This window comes from Brassica rapa, chromosome A07, assembly GCF_000309985.2.
Source record: "Brassica rapa cultivar Chiifu-401-42 chromosome A07, CAAS_Brap_v3.01, whole genome shotgun sequence".
Classification (NCBI taxonomy): Eukaryota; Viridiplantae; Streptophyta; class Magnoliopsida; order Brassicales; family Brassicaceae; genus Brassica; species Brassica rapa.
In genome coordinates this window covers 18,182,356-18,201,740 of record NC_024801.2, presented here as the reverse complement: position 1 = coordinate 18,201,740, position 19,385 = coordinate 18,182,356, and the positions used below count along the sequence as shown (strand labels likewise).

Sequence of the window (19,385 nt, the reverse complement as noted above, 5' to 3'; positions counted from 1 at the left end):
CCATAAGAGTTAGGTTCATGAGTTTTCTGTGTATAACTGAGCAAAGACAATGAAGGAAAAGAAATGATATGGGGTAGTACAATTTTGGATTAATGCTCAAAAGTGTTTATAGTACATTCTATATCTTCAATGTGGAAAAAATAACTAGCTTCACATAGTTCAAAATATTAATAGGCTCGGTTTTATATACTTTTTTGGTCTAATCGGTTTTATATACTTTGTAAAGAGTATTGGTGGATCTAGAAAATAATGTCCGAAAGAAGATGTGGAGAAGTAACAGCTGATTCATTTGATTGGCACAGATCTTTAGAAAGCTCAAATGCATGCATATTTTATGAATCACCATCTGTACAAAAAGGTGAGTCCTTGAATTTGTCATCAACTAGTAATAATCTCGTTTTTATAGACTAATAACTTAAGATTGAACTCTAAGATATGTCTTCCTTATAACTTTTTTTCTTCTATTTCCCCATGACATTATTAAGCTGTATGTTATATTCTAAGAAAACAGTTAATCCAAACTTGGCGATTAAAAAAATTATTAAGCTATATGTTATTCATGGATTGGCTTATGCAAAATGATTCCAAAACCAAAACCAAAACCAAAATAAAGTAAAAAAAAATGATTCCAAAACCAAAACCAAAACTTGGCGAAAGGTAAACTAGCTATGTTGTGCGATGGAGGAGCATGGGAAGTGAGATAAGGCCGCAAGTGATATAAAAGGGATATTTAATTGGGAAAAAAACTAGTTTAACCCTTATTTATCAATTAATTACTAGTTTAACTCTAATTTTATTTTAATTACTAGCTTGTTTTGCATACCCAATTTACCCCTATTTCCTTTGTTAACAAAAAAGTATAATTACAAAAATGCCATTACTGAATTTTCGGAATATTTACAATTTTACCATCCACAGATTTATTTTGTCTACGTTTTATGTAGCCACAGACTTAAATATATTCTTCTTTAGCAACAGATTTACTTAAAATCTATAGACTTAATAAAATTTCTACAGACTTGTTATAACAAATCTGTCACGTTTGGCCATAAATTTATTAAATATTGACAAATTTAATTTATTTGTCCACAGATTTACTTTATTTGAATATATTTAGTAAGATTTGATAGATTTATTTTTTCTTTAACCACAGATTTACTTGTTTTTGACAGATTTAGTTTCGATTTGATAGATATATTATTCTTTAGCCACAAATTTATTTAATTTTGACAGACTTAGTTAAGATTTGATAGATTTATTTATTCTTTGACCACAGATTTATTAGAATTTGATAGATTTATTTATTATTTGACCACAAATTTGTTATAGTTCGACAGATTTGTTTAAACTTAAACCACAAATTTATTTATGATTTGGCCACAGATTTTTATTAATTATTCTTAACCGAGTTATTGCAAACCAGATTAAACCATTTAATTCTGAAATTATTTCATATACCAGTAATTTAACTTGATTTAAACCAAAATGTTTCAAACCAACCATAATTTGAATCAAAAGCATGTAAACCAAAATTATTTAATTAAACCAAACCAAACTTAATTTAAACAAAACAAAGAGAAAAGCCTTAATCTACAAATCTCTCTCGTGATTGCCTTATTCGACGTTAATGGTTGTGTTCATATTGACGTTTATTTTCTTCCTTCTTCTCTCATGGCACAAATAAAAATGGTTTGTGGTCATTGGATGAGCATGATGCGCGTATGTTCTTATGGTGTTATTAATAAGTATCTATTTAAATTTGCAGGTGATGTGTTGTTCTTACCGTTCTTCCTTAGTAGACAAGAAAATAGCAACGATTAATTCAAAGAAGTGTTCAAAGCTTCAGTCTGTTTGAGTGAGGACGTAATAGATCAAGATCAAGAGTGGAGTAATCATTGAAAATACATTTCTAGCTCTTTGGAGGAAAAACAACCAAAACCCGAAACACATCGATTAAAAGCAAGGCAGTGTTATCATTCAACAGAGCTTTTCAAGTTCTTGATTGTATAAGAACACAAAAACCACACCCGGCGGTTATAAGAACACAACAAACGATAACCACACTCAGCGGCTACATAACTCGTCATCTGCATTTTTATGGTAAAACAGAGTTGAAAATGCATCAAAGTACATATAAACCGGAATGTCGGTAGATACGCCTTTCTTTACTACCCCCATAGACTGAACTTTTAAAAAGTAGACTCCTTGTCAACCTTACTCTCAAACTGCAAGACAGTCTTCTACATTTCCTTGTTGTGATTTCCCCTAGACAAAATGTATCCCTGTCAAAATTCACCACGACCTAAGTATTAAACACACAATAATGGACTCCACAAACAACTAAAGCACCAGAAAAATATGGTGTTAGTGACTCCCCTGTGAAGGTTATACTCAAGGTTTCTATTTTTTTCTCATCAAATGTGAAGCAAACATAATAAAAAAGAGCCATAATCAAGTTATATACCCCAACAAAGCATGTGTTTCAGAAGCATCCAAAAGGCGTGGGTATAGATGATTTCTAGAATCCTGTACATGGAGCATAAGCCTGTGAATATATATTACATCTATGTTTCACTATCGAGCCAAATTTTGGTCACTGTCGAGCCAACATGCTAATCTAAATTCATTAAAACTTGGTTATATACACTGCCAATGGTCATTAGAGACGAGAAACATGACTTTACACCTATGCCTTTTTGCAAATATATATCTATTTGTCTTAATGCGATCATATATCAAAGCAATGAGTGTACCTATACGCGGTCTGCAACGGGGTCAACAAAGGAGTCTTGGTGAGACAGCCACGCTGCTCGGTCACGCTTCAATCCGGATTCAAATCTAAGACAAAAATCATAATAGATCAGATTTTGTTTGTTAAAATCTGCGATCAGATATCTTGACTGGAGCTATTCTGCTGAAACTCACTGCCATCGCCATAGCCACCGTCAGTAGTGAAGGAGAGAGATACCAGGAAGGTATTAAATTTCTACGAAGGTTTATTCGTGTGCTCTCTTAAGAAGTCCAATTCACCGTCCAGTGAACTGATCCTCCGCATCTCTCTGGTTCTTAGCTGCAACGGGAAACGATTGACAGTGTTCTGGGTTTAGTTTGGGGATTTTTCTGTCTGGTCCTGGTCATGTTTTCATTTTCTATGGAATTGCTGCTTTCTAACTTGGATTCTCCCAATTCGTCGTGAATTGCCGGTGAATCCCATGAACCCTAAAGTTTTTTTTGTTGTAAAAACTGTGTTTTTATCGTGATTTTAATTGGTATTTTTAATTTTATACCAAAATTAATATAATGGCATTGTAGTAATAATTATCAACTATTATGGTTATTTCGTCTTTATACTACCCTCTGAACATGCATCGATGAAAGGAAGTTAATCTAGTAATTACATAATAAATAAGAGTTAGTTTGAGTAATTTTCTCTATTTAATATGCAACAAGTTTACCACATCAATTATTCTTCAGTTGGAACTCCATGAAACTAAACGTAATAACTAAGTTTGCCATTGCATCTTATATCATTTAGAACAAGAATGATGGGAACCATTTTTTCCTTTACTTTCTTGCAGAAGAAGCTAAGTATGTCTTGAAGAAGGAGATGAAAGAGCAAGTGGAGATGTTATTACAGAAGAAAAACGAACTCTGGGTTCGACTATCGGGTCAAAGAGACATTGAACATTACGTTAAGCCACAACCAAAGGTAGTCGCAAGCTATGTCTCCACCATTTCCGCGACTAGGCTTGGAGACAACGAAGTGATGGTCCAAATTACATTGTCCGAGATTCGTAACTTTTTTATACTAATGTGTTAAGTGGATTAGAAGCAGATGGGTTTCTTCTTGTAGATATTTCATCTTCAAGGTCTCTAAGGGCAAAGCTTTTTCTACACTTTGCATCTTCCAATGAAAATATGGATGATTATTACAGACTGAATTTCGAAGAGTTAAGTGAAAAAACGCTGTACTTGTATGACAAATGTGAAAACTTGTTAGGTGATTGATTCATATAGTGTATTTATCATTTTCTTGTTTCTTTTTTAGTTGTATCCTTTTCTCTTAAAACTCATAGAATTCTTGACCAAATCATTTAAGTTGGTTTCTTGACTAAAGTCAAAGATTGTTTGCAACAAACACAGAAGTCACAACTCACAACTCACAACCAAAATCATACACAAGGCAAATTGCATCTTACTTATCTTTTTGTTAGCACACAAAAAAATGGAGAATTGTCTTGTTTCTTGAGCAAAGAAGAAGTTATGGGCTCTTTCTTATATTTGTGCCTATAGCCTTCTTGACACTAGAACGGATCCCATCTTCCTTGCATTCGAACTCATGACCTTTAAGGACCAGCTAGTACACCAATCGACTTGCCAACACCGGATACTATGTCTTCTGCTTTTATGTCATTTCATCATTGTTAGAGATTTTGCAGACATAACCATCTAACAATTGAATGAGGAGAGTCAGACCCAGCAGGAATAGGCTTAAACTCAAGAAGATCAACAAGACCCTACAATCAAAATAGAACAAGAAAACAGAATAAAGATGTTCATTTGTTCTAAAATAATCAATTTTTTATATATATTTGCATTGAACAAAACAATAGAAGAGAAAAAAAACATTCACTACTATAGATGTTAACTGCTGTTACATAGTTCATCATTAAATCGGAGCAAGTAATAAAAAAAATAAAAAGTAGTGGCTGCAAGGCACCAGAAGAGACTTGTTTCAATCATCCTCAGTGATGACCTTGAAGATGAAATCACGGAAACGTCTAGAGTATAGCCTCGGATCAACAGCTGAGATTGAGGTAGGATCGTACTGGATGCTCTTGTAAGCGTGTTCAAGTTTCTTGCTGATGTCGTAATCTTGAAGAATATCTATGATCCCGAAGATCATGACAACCTCGTAGTACTCTCCTGTTGGTTCCCCAACTAGTTCACAGTCGCTCCTTCTCATTGTTCTCTCTGCTCGAGCCGGCATGTTTCCTCCAAGTCTGATACTAGCCCACCTGCAATAATAAACCCATTTCGTGAACTCCAAAATCTTGAGAAAAAACAAGTTTCTAAGTATGAGTTTGTGTTTTACCTTGTGGGATCAGATAGAAGCTGATCCACGTCTGCTCTGGAGAGACGAGGAGCTGATTCATCTTCAAACTCACCTTCAGTTTTCAAAGAAACATATTTAGTTAATGCATTCTACTGAAGAGAAATAATATTAGGGTTTTAGAGCGTGCAAACCAATAGGCGTGCGTGCTCCAGAAGGTATCAACTCTCCAGCCACTGATGCTTCTCTGAAATGTATCCCAACAAGAAGACTGTAGTCCATGATTCTCTCCTGTTCTAGAAACTCGCAGTCTTTATCGACTTGTCTGAAAACAAACACAATGGTCATAAGTTGGGAAATCGGCCAATTCCTACATCAACAAGGGTCAACGGTCCCGATCAGTACATAAACATGTTACCTGTGCGAAAACATACATCAACTAGCACAAAATTTAATTTTCATACATGAACTTTTAAAATTTGGTTTTATCATACATTGACATAATTTCCGTTAGTCAAACGTTGAGTTGTCGTTAACCGGTAATAGAAAATCGGCTAATTCATACATCAACAAGGACCAATGGTACGGATCAATACATGAACACTTCACCTGTGCAAAAACATACATCAACTAATACAAAATTTAACTTCACTACATGAACTTTTGAAATCTGGTTTTAACATACGCTAAAACTTGACATTTACTTAATTTCCACTAGTCAAATAATATTGAAGCTAAATTTTATGTCACGTATTGATTAAATAATGTTTTTGTTGTATAATATGGTAATTAAACTGTATTACGTGGTAATTGAATGAGAAATAAATCATATAGGTCAAACGATTTATTTCTCGTGTAATTCATTAGTTAGCTTTTCTCTTTAATTTTTTCTTCAACTTTTTCGACAACAAAAAACACCGAGAAAACGAAAGAAGACAAAATTGAACAAAGAGAAAAGAGAATGTCTTCGATAAGCTAAACATTATCCTTTCTCTCTGCCAATTACTACGTACTATGGTTTAATTATCACATAATACAATAAAAACTTTACTTAATCAACACGTGACAGACAATTTATTTTCGGTATTATTTGACTAGTGAAAACTAGGTAAATCTATTTTATTAAATTTAAGTACAAAATAAAACTAACATTATTTTCAACATATTTATTACATATTTTCTTTCCTTATTTTCACTCAACTTAACTACTTTATTAATTACATTTTTTCCAAATAATTTGACAGCATGTCTTATAAAAATATAAAAGAGAACTTACCTATATTTAAGTGTTTTCTTATATTTTTTACATTTTTTGTACTTCTTAACTACTTCATTAAGGTATGGATATCAGGTATATGGTTGGGTATGGATTGGTTCTTTCGGATATCGATTTTTTTTTTTGTTTTGAAATTATTCTTTGTTTGGGTATTATAAATTTTCGGGTGGGATTCGAATAGGGTCTTTTCAGATCCGGGTGAGTTTGGTTTTTATGTGTAGGAACATAACAATGAACAAAAGTTTATATATTTAGGAATGTCATTAAACAATTTATAAAAAAAGTTAACAACAAATATCCGCGCGGACGCACATGTCAAGCTTTAGTGTATGTTTAAACCATATTTCGAAAGTTCATGTATTGAATTTAAATTTTGTATTAGTTGATGTATGTTTTTGCACAGGTGAAGTGTTTATGTATTGATTTGGACCATTGGTCCCTGTTGATGTAGGAATTAGCCGATTTTCTGCTACTGGTTAACGACAACTCAACGTTTGACTAACGGAAATTAGGTCAATGTATGATAAGACCAAATTTTGAAAGTTCGCATATGAAAATTAAATTTTGTACTAGTTGATGTATGTTTTCGCACAGGTAACATGTTTATGTATTGATCGGGACCGTTTGCCTTTGTTGATGTAGGAATTAGCCGATTTCCCGTCATAAGTCAATGTTCAAAAAAACATTCTTTAGGCAGTAACTAGGGCTTGCATGAAATTAGTTCCTAGCTCCCTAACCCGAGTTACTGCATAGACTGATTTAGAACACTGGTCATAACAAAATAGCGGTAAAACAAATCAATGGAAAGAGATTGATTGATGATTCTCTAACCTGATGAACTCTTGGTACCAAGCTTTCTGTAGTCTGAAAATGAAGTTCAGATCAAGATCTTTCAAGATTGTGTTTGAGATGATTTCTGATTCAGGCTTATCAGTTGTACGTCCAAGGGAAGATCCTTTCAGATCAAAGCGTCTGTGGACAGAGTACTCAGAACAGAATAGGTTTCCCATAATAACGAACTGAACCTGCAATATTTTTGAAAAAGTTTAGTTGCTTGACTAAGAAGACAAAGCGGGATTTTTTTCATTTCTTTACCTTCTTTTGGATTGTTCCAGTCAACTTCTTTTTTTTTTTTTTTTTTTTTTTTGAATAAATGTTAAATTTTATTCAGAAAAAACTTTTTTACATCAAGTGTGCTACTTTTGTTTCCCTACAAGACAATAGATTTCGTATAACTATCTATTTAAATCATGTGTGTGGCTGTGCACCAGACCATGTGATTAGACCTTCCTCAAAGTAATCCCCCCTTCCTTTTTGTGATAGAAGTTTCAGTCTTATGAATTTATCCACAATCTTTATCAATGTAGTCTCATCTCTAGGCTTCTCCCCATGCCTGCGTGCATTCCTCTCCCACCAAACTGTATGCATTGTGGCTTGCAGAGCATAACGAAGAATGAATGTCTTAATGGGTGTCAGCCATGACTTCGAAACCATAACTATCAGTTCACTCCAATTCGCTGTAAAATCCTCAGACATCAATCCTTCCACCAGTTTTCTCCAAACCATCCCAGAATATCGACATCCAAAGAAGAGGTGAGCATATGACTCCGGCGCTTCATTACATAGAGTGCAGGTTGTATTTATAGATCCATTCCATTGCTGCATCCTGTCAGTAGTCTGCAATCTCTCCTTCAGAGTTAACCACATGATGAAAGCATATTTAGGAGTGGATTGCGAAAACCAGACAGCCTTATGCCATACACAAACAGGCTTCTTGCTTCGAATCTGATCCCATGTCTTGCTTGTCGAAAACGTGTTTCTATATTTTCCTTCAGCATGTTTCCATAATACAATATCTTCCTCACGATCATCACCAAGCTTACTTATCTCATCTTCTATCTGATTCAGAAAGTCTACTCTATGATTCCTCCTTCTTCTATTTCTCTTTGCCTCTGCAACAGAGTAATAATCAGGGACACCTAATTCGAGTGGTCCTCTGTCTCCAAGTGTTTCTTTTAGATCATCAAATCTGGACCATCTGTCATACCAAAAAGATGTGCATTCTCCGTTTCTCACTTCTTTTCGAATAAACAGCTTTGCAAGGCCTCTAAGCTTCAGTAGCTTCCTCCAGACCCAGGATCCAGAGCTTGTGTTTTCTTTAACTGACCAGAATGAGCTTTTCCGAATCAGGTAGCATTGAACCCAGCGAACCCACAGCGACTTCCCTGCCATTAGTCTCCATATCAGCTTCAAACCATAAACTTTATTTAACTCCTTCAAAGGCCGAAGACCCAAACCACCTTCTTCTTTTGGGAAACAGATATCCTTCCAACTAACCTTCGCCTTTGTTGTTTTGAGATCCGGGCCAGACCAAAGAAATGCAGAGCATAACCTTTCCACCTCTCTTAAACAGCTTCCTGGTAGCCTGAATGCTGCCATCCAGAAGTTAGCAAGACTTGTTATAACAGATTTTATGAGCTGCAAACGACCTGCATGTGAGAGAAGTCTCCCTGTCCAAGAACTCATTCTTTTTCTCACTTTTTCAACCAGTGGAAGATAGTCACTTACTGGCATACGCTTGGTGAGAAGGGGTAGGCCCAAATATCTGACTGGAAGGCTTCCGGATGAGAAGGGAAAGGTAGCTATAATATCCGCCTTAGTACTCTCATTTATCCCTGCAGTGTATAAGGTGGACTTTTCCAGGCTTATTTTCAGACCCGAGCAACTCTCAAACTCCTTAAACACCTTGAGAACTTCTTCTATTGATCTCTTTGTTCCATCAGTAAATACCAGCAGGTCATCTGCAAAGCATAGATGCGACAGGAGGATGTTTTTGCATCTAGGATGATAACCAATCTGCTTCCTTTCCACTGCTCTGTTCAGCATACAAGACAGCACATTTATGCAAATGACAAACAAGTATGGTGATAAAGCACACCCTTGCCTGAGCCCTCTTTTACTCTGAAAAAATCCCGCAAGCTCTCCATTAACCTGAACCGAGAATGAAGCCGTACAGACGCATAACTTGATCCAATGTATGAATTCCTCAGGCATGTTCAGGGCTCCCAATGTATTCAATAGAAACTGCCAATTCACTGAATCAAAGGCTTTTGCAATATCTATCTTTATTGCGCAGCGAGGAGAAACATCTTCTTTGTGGTAATCTTTGACTATCTCCGTTGCCAACAGCAAATTTTCAACCAAAAGCCTATCTTTTATGAACGCAGATTGATTGTAAGATATACACTGTGGTAATGTACCTTTCAGTCTGTTAGCGATGATTTTGGAGATCACTTTGTATAGCACATTGCAGCATGAGATCGGTCTATAATCTCGCATTTCTTGAGCTCTGTCCTTCTTAGGTATCAGCGCCAGTATTGTTGCATTTAAACCCTTAGGTAGAAATCCCTTACTGAAGAAAGACTGAACTGCAATGGTGAGGTCTTTTCCAATTACGCTCCATGCTGACTTAAAAAACTCACTTGTATACCCATCCGGTCCTGGAGATTTACTACTTGGCATCCTGAATACAACTTCTCTTATCTCCTCCTCTGTAACAATTCTTATAAGCCTTGCTCTTTCTTCTTCGCTACATCTGAAAGGGATAATGCTCTGAAGATCCTGTACAGACTTTTCCTCTATGTCCATCGGCTCATACGTAAGGAATTCTTTAAAGAATCTTTCTGCTTCTTTCTTTACCTCTTCTTGATTAGAAACCGTTCTTCCATCAGGGCATATTATCTCTCGGATCATTACCGCAGTGGAGACCGTAGAATCTAATCACCAAAGTGTTCTCAAATGCTCTAACATGGTTGTAATACGCTGCAAGCATTCTTAGAAGCACCTGCATCATGTTAATACCAGAAAGGAGTTAGTATGTGTAGCAGGCCACACACTCTTCACCTTGTAACTTTACTTACTTTAGTTTCAGACTTCTTCATTGTTTTAATCATGTAACGATCATCGTTTGTTAGGTAGAAAAAGCTTCCACTTTTGCCAGGGGACGATAGCTCCCTAAGTGCATCATTACCGCATATTGATAACATGTAATCAGCTGGGTCTACTTTGAATAGCTTCCTCAAGCTCCTGGAGATAGATGATTAGTGTAACAAATGTGTAATAATAAGGACCAATAAGAACTATTGTACGTAGAGAGGTTAGTGTTATGGTTTCTCACCTAAAAACTAATGGGCAATAGTCTTTCCATTTGAATTCACTAGACTGGTGAGGAGGTGTGTATTTGGTTCCTTCTGGTGGAAATCTTGTCCATACTTTCTCCTTTGGATCAAAAGCTGAATGCTTAAGATCAAGAGACACAACAGCAGCTTGTTTTCCAACAGCATGTCTGCTTAACCAAAATCATTAGACGTCAACAAAGCTTCAATTGTTATAACCGGTGAGGAGGTAAAGTGAGATCAATGCCATTTCAAATTATTTCTAGGTTATATCTTCAGAAAAAATATTAACATATATCTATAGAAGTAATAATATAGTTTTAAAAGTTAATAACTACATCTATACATGTTTAATTTTAATTTAAAATTATGTCCTTTTTGAGCAACTGAAATTATGTCCTAAATTTAGAAATATAATTTAAAATTTTAGACCGTAATTTATAAATGTAGTAACCTTTTTAGGATCGAGCAGAACATTAAAAACAATGTTAGACCGTTCCACTTGCGCTAGGCAGTCTTGGGTGAGATGGTTACCTGATTCCAAGCTGTAGATTGAGCATAAGTTCGTAGTTCCGGTGTCCTTTCGATATTGTCTCCCCTTGCTTCTTCCCTGCCCTTGGCAATCTCATAGGCACAGGGCTAGGTTTCAAGCTCTGAATGAATCCTTCAGCCTCAAGTCTCATTATCTCAGCATCCAAGTCTCTCCTTGTGGTGGAATCAATATCAGCAGCGCCTTCACCACTTTCACTTCCCCACATATTCATCTTCTCAAACGCTCTATCTAAACCAACACTCACCCTCCCATCAACAGAGATCCTCCTCGGCTTCTCTACACGCTTGGAAGAGTTCCACACAGAGAGCTTCTTCTGTGAAGGCAACACAGGAACTCTCTCTCCACTACAAATCTTGTACTCACTCAGATTGTTAAACACATCTTTAGGATCCCATTCAAGATTCTCTTCATTCCCCGATGGATAATAAGTACCATTCATTTCTTCAGGATCTTGAGACCAATGACCAACGTAGAAGCTCCCATCGTCCCACTTGAACGTCCCGTTTCCACTAGGGAAACTATCATCCCAAAACCCATCGTATCTACAACCATCTGTCCAAATAAAAGTACCTTTGCCACAGATCATACCGTTCTTCCACTCCCCAATGTAATAACTCTCATCTCTCCAACGATACTTCCCTTGAGATTCTTGCAAACCTCTCCTCCATTCACCATCATAGACATCTCCGTTTGCGTAACTCTTGATCCCATGTCCATGTTTCAGGTTCATCACCCATTGACCTCTATAAGTATCTCCACTAGGACCTGTGTACGTGCCAATCCCATCCATGTATCCACTTTTGAACTCACCTTCATACGTTGCACCAGAAGGCCAACCAAACTTCCCTTTCCCCATAGTCTTCCCGTTGTACCATTCACCAATGTACATACAACCATCTGTCCATAGATACTTACCGTGTCCGTGGGGGAAACTATCGTACCATTGACCTGTGTAGTAGTCTCCACTAGGAAGTACTCTCTCGGCATTGTAGAGTTCTCCTATGCTGCTTCTGTTAGTGCTGGTCTCATCATCATTCTCCTCGGTCGCAGTAGCTTCATCATCTGTTTGTGGAGCTACAGATACGGTTCCAAAAATGTTGTTTGCTCGTTTCTTGGCTTGTTGGGTCTTTCTCACCGTCACCTCCCAAGCTTTTAGAACACAGCCTTGTTCCTTGCTCATTTTATTTTTCTTCATAGAACAAACCTAATTAAGAAACCCTAATAATACATATACTTTTTCTTGTCTAAACAACAAATCATATCAGATGTACACATTACACATGAAACCCTAAGAAAACATATAATTTTTCTTGAGGCTTGTGAATTTCTATAGCCATTGTCATTGAATCATATTGATAGAGAGTTTATTTTTTCTTTGAGATCGCAACATGTTTGGAGTGAATGGTTTTCTGAACGATCATCCAAACCTAGCAAAGAACTAGAGAGAGAGAAAGAGAGATGAAACTACTTAGCGGCCAAAAGAGATCATAAAATTCATAACAGAACTTATTTCCGACATTTCATATTTTTCTTATCAATTCCTCTTTTAACTAATTATGCCATCCAAAGAAGAAACCGTTCGTTAACTACTGAAAGCCTTCAGATTAGAAAAACAAACAATACTCATTTCTTTCTTTTTTTTTTTTGAACAAACTCATTTCTTTCTTTTCTTAGCATTTCCGAGTTTTTCTCTCAGAAACAATTTTTTTTAAAAGAAACAAAATATATTTTCTTAAAATTTAAATTGAAAATTAAACTACAGTAGTAGTAGTAACTTATCTAACACGCCAATGCAATGCAATTGATTTATTCTTAGGTCCACCCCCTAGGGTGAACCTCTAGGTTCACTAACCAATAGGATTCTTTTATTTTATATTCGATATCTTTTAAAAAAGGAAACAAAATATTGTCAAATTATATTATATTTTTAAAATTAAAAAGTAAAAAAAAAAGTAATAATTACAAAAAAAAATATTTTACGTCGTCAGCATAACATTAAACCCTAAACCCTAAATTCTAATCCCTAAACCCTTAATCCTAAACCCTAAACCTTTGGATAAACCCTAAACTCTAGGATAAATCCAAAACTCTAAATCAAAATCACTATACACTAAAACATTCAAGCGTTTAGGGTTTTAGTGTTTTTTATTTAGAGTTTAGGATTTATCCAAGGGTTTAGGGTTTACCCAAGGGTTTAGAGTTTACCCAAGGGTTTAGGATTTACCCAAGGGTTTAGGATTTACCCAATGGTTTAGGGTTTATCCAAGGGTTTAGGGTTTAGGATTTAGGGTTTAGGGATTAGGATTTAGGGTTTAGTATTTTGTTGAGAACATTAAAAATATTTTTTTTTAATTCTTTTTTCTGTAACTATTATCTTTTTTTATTTTAAAAACATAATATAATTTGAAAATATTTTGTTTCCTTTTTTAAAAGATATCGAATTTGAAATAATGAAATCCTATTGGTTGGTGAACCTAGAGGTTCACCCTAGGAGTGAACCCAAGAATGATTCAATGCAATTTACTCATGACCAAAAAAGAAAAAAAAATCTTACCATTACCAAACCCGAGATTATCCGATCTCGAACCGAATTGGATAACACGTTTAAAATATATTGGACACCACCTATTGGTTACTCAAAACGTAATACATAATAAAAAAATTAGTTATTTTTAGATTTAAAATATAACCAAAATATTATAATTTTCTGAAAATTCAAAAAAAAATGTTTAAACCAAATATATGCAAAAATTGAAATATAAGAATCTCATTATTTTTATTTTCAATTAAACAATATTTTCAAAAAAAATTGAAAAATCCTTGTAAATCATTTTTAGTACTTTGGATATTTTTTTGCAATTTATCTAAGTTTTTCGGTTGATATAGATAATTTGGATACAAAAGTAACCAAGATCCAACCGGATTAGATACAATTTTTTCACTTTTTGGCATTTGCCTCTTAAAACAAACATTCATATCAATTCAACCGAAGATTAAACGTACTGATCCGAAGCGATTTGTCCTCAGTTCCTATATGGGTACTAGAGAGTAATAACCGAAAATATCCAAAAAACTGAATCGAACCGATAACCAAAAGACTTGTAGTTTAGTTTACCGTGTGATCGTTTCAGTGATGGAGTCGTGAGCTTAGAAATGGACGGAGTTCGAGATTATTAAGTTTGGTGTAAAATTGCAGAGAATAACAAAATCTGTAATGCTAGAGATTTAGTTGTAGCGTTGCACATCAGCACATGATAAAAGGTTGTCCTGTCATCTTTGCCTCGCATGTTTTGACTAGCCTTGATTTTTAGCATTTTGTAGCCGTTGCTTGTGAAGGGACCCGACCCATTTTTTCGTACCATCAAAACGAGTTAGAACCAAATTCTTCGATCATACTTTGGCCATTTTCCAAGTTTTCTAGAATTAGAGTTATTTGTGTGCTTTAGTTCATTTCAGACAAATCAAGCAAACATAATAAATAAGATTTAGATAGATAAACTGAGGTTCCAGTAAATAAGTGGGTTTACTTAATCCAACAACACTAATCTGAATCCGATCATTGCTGTCTAAAAATTCTGCATTGCCTGAATTGACGTCCGAACACTCCGAAATCCAACAACACTTAGCCATAATATAAGCGGTAAAATCGACTGACCAAGCTTAGAATCAGGGGTAAGGTGAAGGTGTGGCACGTGCCTCACTCTACATTTTTTTTAAAAAGATTTTTGTTCAAAATTTAGATAAATGCCCTTATTTTATATGGTTATTACATTATGTGCCCCATGTAAAATATTTATATATCCTTACATTTTGTCTTTCTTTCATTATGTACCTCATGTTTTATAATTTGTTGGATCCGCCCCTGCTTAGAATGGCTCAAAAACAGATAAGATTCTAACTTTGTTCAGACCGTGGGTTCATCCGATCTGATCCTAATGGATATCGATCCATTTCTCCTTCCATTACAGTCAGTTCATTCAACTTTGGCCAGCTCTTTCTTTCATTGTTCAACCCGTTCAGTCTGACGGTCTAAGCCAATCAGTCTTTGGATCATCTTATCTTCGAACGCTACAGTTTTGCCTTGATAATTTCCATTGTTAAAATCCATGGGCTAATAATCATATTGTTCGGCTTATATGCTAAAGTCCTTAACCCAATTTCGATTTGAAAATTCAAAAAAATGGTAAAACAGCCAACGCTGTACTATTATTTTTTCTAACGGGTTACCAAGTTGTAAAACCGTAGCCACTTATCTCTCTCTATCCTCTCAACTTCATGTCTATTGGCCATTGACCAAACATCGTCATCGTCTTTCCGATACCAAAAAATCTTTTTATAAACAAAACAAAAACCTTTATTGTCGGAAGCTGACTCACGTCACCAGTCACCACCACATTCACCCAATACACAAAAAAAAATGTCTATAGCGTCAATCATATGCTAGATTCATAAGACCCAATCATAAAAAAGCTTCCTTTCCTGAGAAATTGAGTTCCGTCGAAAATGGGTCGAATCAGTTTAGTGGTTTCTGATCTTGTTCTGTCGTTCATGTGGATATGGGCAGGAGTTCTAGTCAACGTCTTAGTCCACGGAGTACTCGGGTTCAGCCGGAAAGATACAACCGGAGATATCGTCCGTTATCTCTTCTCCGTCATCTCCATGTTCGTCTTCGCTTTCCTTCAGAAACTCACCAAAGGTGGACTTTACAACCCTTTGACCGCTTTGGCTTCTGGTGTCTCCGGTGGCTTCAGCAGCTTCATCTTCTCCGTCGTGGTTCGCATCCCCGTCGAGGTTTGCTTCGTTGACTTTTTTTTTTCTAGATGTGGAATTATAAAGTCTCTGTTTTTAACTCAGTGACAACGATCCTCCTCGATGAAAGTGGGGCTTGTGTGTTGATCTTTGTTCTAATGTTTCATAAAGACTCTATCTTGGAGATCTTTTGCTGCATGTTTTCACTTTGTGTTGTGTAATAAGGTTGATAACTTGTTGTTGCTGTTAGAATGTCAAAGTAGCTATTGGGTTCTTCCATAAAGACTTCATCTTGGAGATCTTGTTTTGCTGTGCATGTCTTCACATTGTGTTGTGTAATAAAGTTGATAACTTGTTGGGAGTAGAGCTTCTGTGTTGCTGTAAGAATGTCAAAGTAGTTACCGGGTTCTTCTCAGAATGTCAGATCATTTATGATCTAAGATGCTTCATAAAAGACTTCATCTTGGAGATTTTTTTTGCTTTATGTTTTGACATTGTGTTGTGTAATAAAGTTGATAAAATTGTTTTGTTATTGCAGGTGTTAGGATCAATCCTTGCGGTTAAACATATCATTCACGTTTTCCCTGAGATAGGAAAAGGACCAAAACTAAACGTAGCAATACATCACGGCGCTTTAACGGAAGGGATACTAACCTTTTTCATAGTAATGCTCTCATTGGGACTTACAAGAAAGATCCCAGGAAGTTTCTTCATGAAGACTTGGATTGGTAGTATTGCTAAGTTGACTCTCCATGTTCTTGGAGCTGATTTAACCGGTGGATGCATGAACCCAGCAGCTGTATGTATCTCCCATTACAAAAAGACTCTTTGTGATTTGAACCGATGTTTTAAGTGTCTTGTGTTGAAACCTTTGCAGGTGATGGGATGGGCTTATGCACGCGGTGAACATATAACACAAGAGCATTTACTTGTGTATTGGCTTGGACCTGTCAAGGCTACCTTGCTCGCTGTTTGGTTCTTCAATGTTGTGTTCAAGCCTCTGACCGAAGAACAACAAGAGAAACCTAAAGCTAAATCTGAATGAGTAATGAGGTCAGCTCTCCTCTACAAACACACACGAAGGGTTTAGATTGTTGTATCCAGGGAGTATTGTGTGTTTTTTATGTAGCAAACTCAGTTGTATCAACCAGTTCAATAAAATGTGAATTTGGGATAATCCAATGTGCAATGTGATTGATAGATGCAGTAAAAGTATTTGCTTTAAGCAAACAAAAATAGATGTTTCTAAGTTTCCATCATTCAGTTACAAGAAACCAAGAACTTGACAATGGCAGCTACTAATAGACAAGATTAGGCTCAAACTCAGCGAAGTCAACAGAGCCAGACTCAACAGGAGGCATGAGATAAGCAGCCAAGATCTCAGAGACTAAACCAGCAATGAGAGGAACCTTCTTGAGGTTCTTGACAAAGGAAGGATCATCTGTTTTTCCTACAGCCATCAGCTTCTCATAGATCACAACCATTCTATCCAGTTTCCTCTTGAACTCAGGGTTCTCAACATCCAGCACAGCCGGAAAGATTCTTGCCGTGGTTCGGTTTGTCTGAAACAAAAGTTTCCAACATTTTCAGACACACAGCTTACTTACTACTATTAATCTTCTGGTTTCAAGTTACTTTACCTCAATGATGACGTGCATATCGAACTCCTTAGTGTTTAACCCAATACCCTCGTAGAAATCAGTTCTTTGACAATCATTGAGGTACATTGTCACATAAACCTGCAAAAAAGAAAAACAATCCTCTTATTGGTCAGGACAATGTTTTAAAACATATTTGAAAGTAGAGAGAGTTAATGTTTACTAACCGAGAGGCAGAAGAAACGAGACCAGAGCTTGGCTTGCCAGTCATTGAGGAACTGAGGCTGAGCTTTCATCAAAGCAGAGAAGAAATCTCCATGACGGTTCTCGTCTTGGCACCAGTTCTCAAAGTACTTAAAGATAGGGTAACACTGGAACTCAGGGTTCTGCTTGAGGTGTCTGTAGATTGTGATGTATCTCCAGTACCCAATTTTCTCGGATAAGTAAGTGGCGTAGAAGATGAACTTGGGTTTGAAGAAAGTGTACTTCCTTGCCTTTGTCAGGAAACCCAAGTCAAGAGCCAAGTTGAAATCAGACAAACCCTTGTTCAAGAACCTGCAAGAAAAGTTTGTCATCAGATTAAAAAAAACACTCAAGAAGAGAGTTTTTTTTTGTTGTTGAGAGATCTTACCCGGCATGTCTTGCTTCATCTCTGGACATAAGAGAGAAGATCTCAGCAACAACAGGGTTTGTTTTCTGCATTACCAACAGATCAAAAGATTAAGATCAGACCAGTGACAAAATGATCCATGAAACAACTTTCAAGCCTTCAAGCACAATGTAGACAAGAAACACTAAACCAAGAGCAACACTTGAGACACACAGAACTTACTAGTTCAAAATAGGCATGGTCATTTCTAGTTTACGTTCGGTTTTTCGGTTTTAGAGATATAAAATTCCTTTGTATATTTAGATTATTCCGGTTTTCTATTCTGATAACAAAGTTAGGAACCGACTAATATAATATCGGAGGTCCATTGAAATGAAACTATCTTAAAACAGTTAAAAGTTTTGGATTGAAATCTGAAAGAAAAAATACCTTGAGCCTTCTACCAAGCTCCTTGTAGAGAAGGAACCCAGAGAACTCAGCAGTACAAGACCGCTCAAGAAACTCAACAAAGATCTGTCTGAGAGGCCCCTGCAACTTGTCAGCAGCTTCTTTAAACTCCTTGTTCCTAACGAAATGTGTCTGATTGTAATCAGTCTTGAACTCTTGAAGCAGAGCAATGAACTCTTCCTCGTTAAGGTTCTTGTTGATCTCCGTGTTGAAAAGCTGTTCCATCTCCTCGAAGTCCGTCGTGTAGAACCTCGGAGTCAGAAGAGACTCCTGAATCTCTTTCTTCGTGCCCTTCTTGGACTTCGCGGTGGCAGTAGCCGGAGGAGGCGGCGAGGAGGTGGCTGACATTCTGATCACGGTGGAGAAACGTTGGCCAGAGAGGTATTTGCTCGGGTTGGAGAGTCTTGGAGATGCAAACTTGGAGATGGGTTTCACTAACGCCATTTCAGCAGCCATAGAGAGAGTTGCAGAAGCTGTAGAGAGAGAGCAAGGAGCTAGAGGATGAAGATGAGGCTGTGTGGAGTTTTATTAGGCAAACATCTCATCCAGTGAAAATCTGAACTTCTTGTTAGCGACTGACACGTGGAGAAATGTTACTGGTTTATCTTGATTGCCTTGTCTTTTTGATAATATCTTTTTTTTTGTGGTTCGTTTAACAAAAATATGTGATAGATGAGAAATTAACACATGGACAATGAAAATCAATCAACCAACAAGTTAATAAAATAAAATAAATCGAAATACAATTGTATACATTTCAATTCGTGGTTCAAATCTTTTAAATAACAAAAATATGTGAATATAAATACAACTAAAATGGAAAAAAAAAATCTGATACAACTCAAACTCACAAACCCTACAATGTTTCTGAATTTTTTTTCCTCCACAAATATATAGTTAAAAGGATGACAAAGAAGAATCTCC

The 19,385-nt window shown here is 36.2% G+C and overlaps 4 protein-coding genes across 4 annotated transcripts; 1 reads left to right on the top strand and 3 right to left on the bottom strand.

The window, feature by feature from the left end:
• Positions 1-1,208: 1,208 nt before the first annotated feature.
• Positions 1,209-7,446, bottom strand: LOC103830078 (phosphatidylinositol 4-phosphate 5-kinase 4). The gene is made up of 6 exons (XM_033275536.1): positions 7,425-7,446; positions 7,161-7,354; positions 5,248-5,378; positions 5,096-5,168; positions 2,926-5,018; positions 1,209-2,838 (listed from the first exon to the last, which is right to left on the bottom strand). The coding sequence occupies exons 2-5, from the start codon at positions 7,337-7,339 to the stop codon at positions 4,736-4,738; spliced, it is 666 nt and encodes a 221-aa protein (XP_033131427.1). The 5' UTR covers positions 7,340-7,354; positions 7,425-7,446; the 3' UTR covers positions 1,209-2,838; positions 2,926-4,735.
• Positions 7,447-8,960: 1,514 nt separating this feature from the next.
• On the bottom strand, positions 8,961-12,237 carry LOC117126850 (phosphatidylinositol 4-phosphate 5-kinase 4-like). Its single transcript, XM_033276009.1, has 4 exons — positions 11,039-12,237; positions 10,507-10,674; positions 10,250-10,415; positions 8,961-10,173 (listed from the first exon to the last, which is right to left on the bottom strand). Exons 1-4 carry the CDS (start codon positions 12,235-12,237, stop codon positions 10,057-10,059), a joined length of 1,650 nt encoding a protein of 549 aa, XP_033131900.1. The 3' UTR covers positions 8,961-10,056.
• Positions 12,238-15,301: 3,064 nt separating this feature from the next.
• Positions 15,302-16,983, top strand: LOC103830075 (probable aquaporin SIP2-1). Its single transcript, XM_009105783.3, has 3 exons — positions 15,302-15,848; positions 16,345-16,605; positions 16,684-16,983. The coding sequence occupies exons 1-3, from the start codon at positions 15,561-15,563 to the stop codon at positions 16,849-16,851; spliced, it is 717 nt and encodes a 238-aa protein (XP_009104031.1). The 5' UTR covers positions 15,302-15,560; the 3' UTR covers positions 16,852-16,983.
• A 17-nt stretch (positions 16,984-17,000) lies between these two features.
• LOC103830076 (magnesium-protoporphyrin IX monomethyl ester [oxidative] cyclase, chloroplastic) lies at positions 17,001-18,970 on the bottom strand. Its single transcript, XM_009105784.3, has 5 exons — positions 18,444-18,970; positions 18,036-18,100; positions 17,632-17,959; positions 17,447-17,545; positions 17,001-17,368 (listed from the first exon to the last, which is right to left on the bottom strand). The coding sequence occupies exons 1-5, from the start codon at positions 18,915-18,917 to the stop codon at positions 17,105-17,107; spliced, it is 1,230 nt and encodes a 409-aa protein (XP_009104032.1). The 5' UTR covers positions 18,918-18,970; the 3' UTR covers positions 17,001-17,104.
• Between the last annotated feature and the right edge of the window lie 415 nt (positions 18,971-19,385).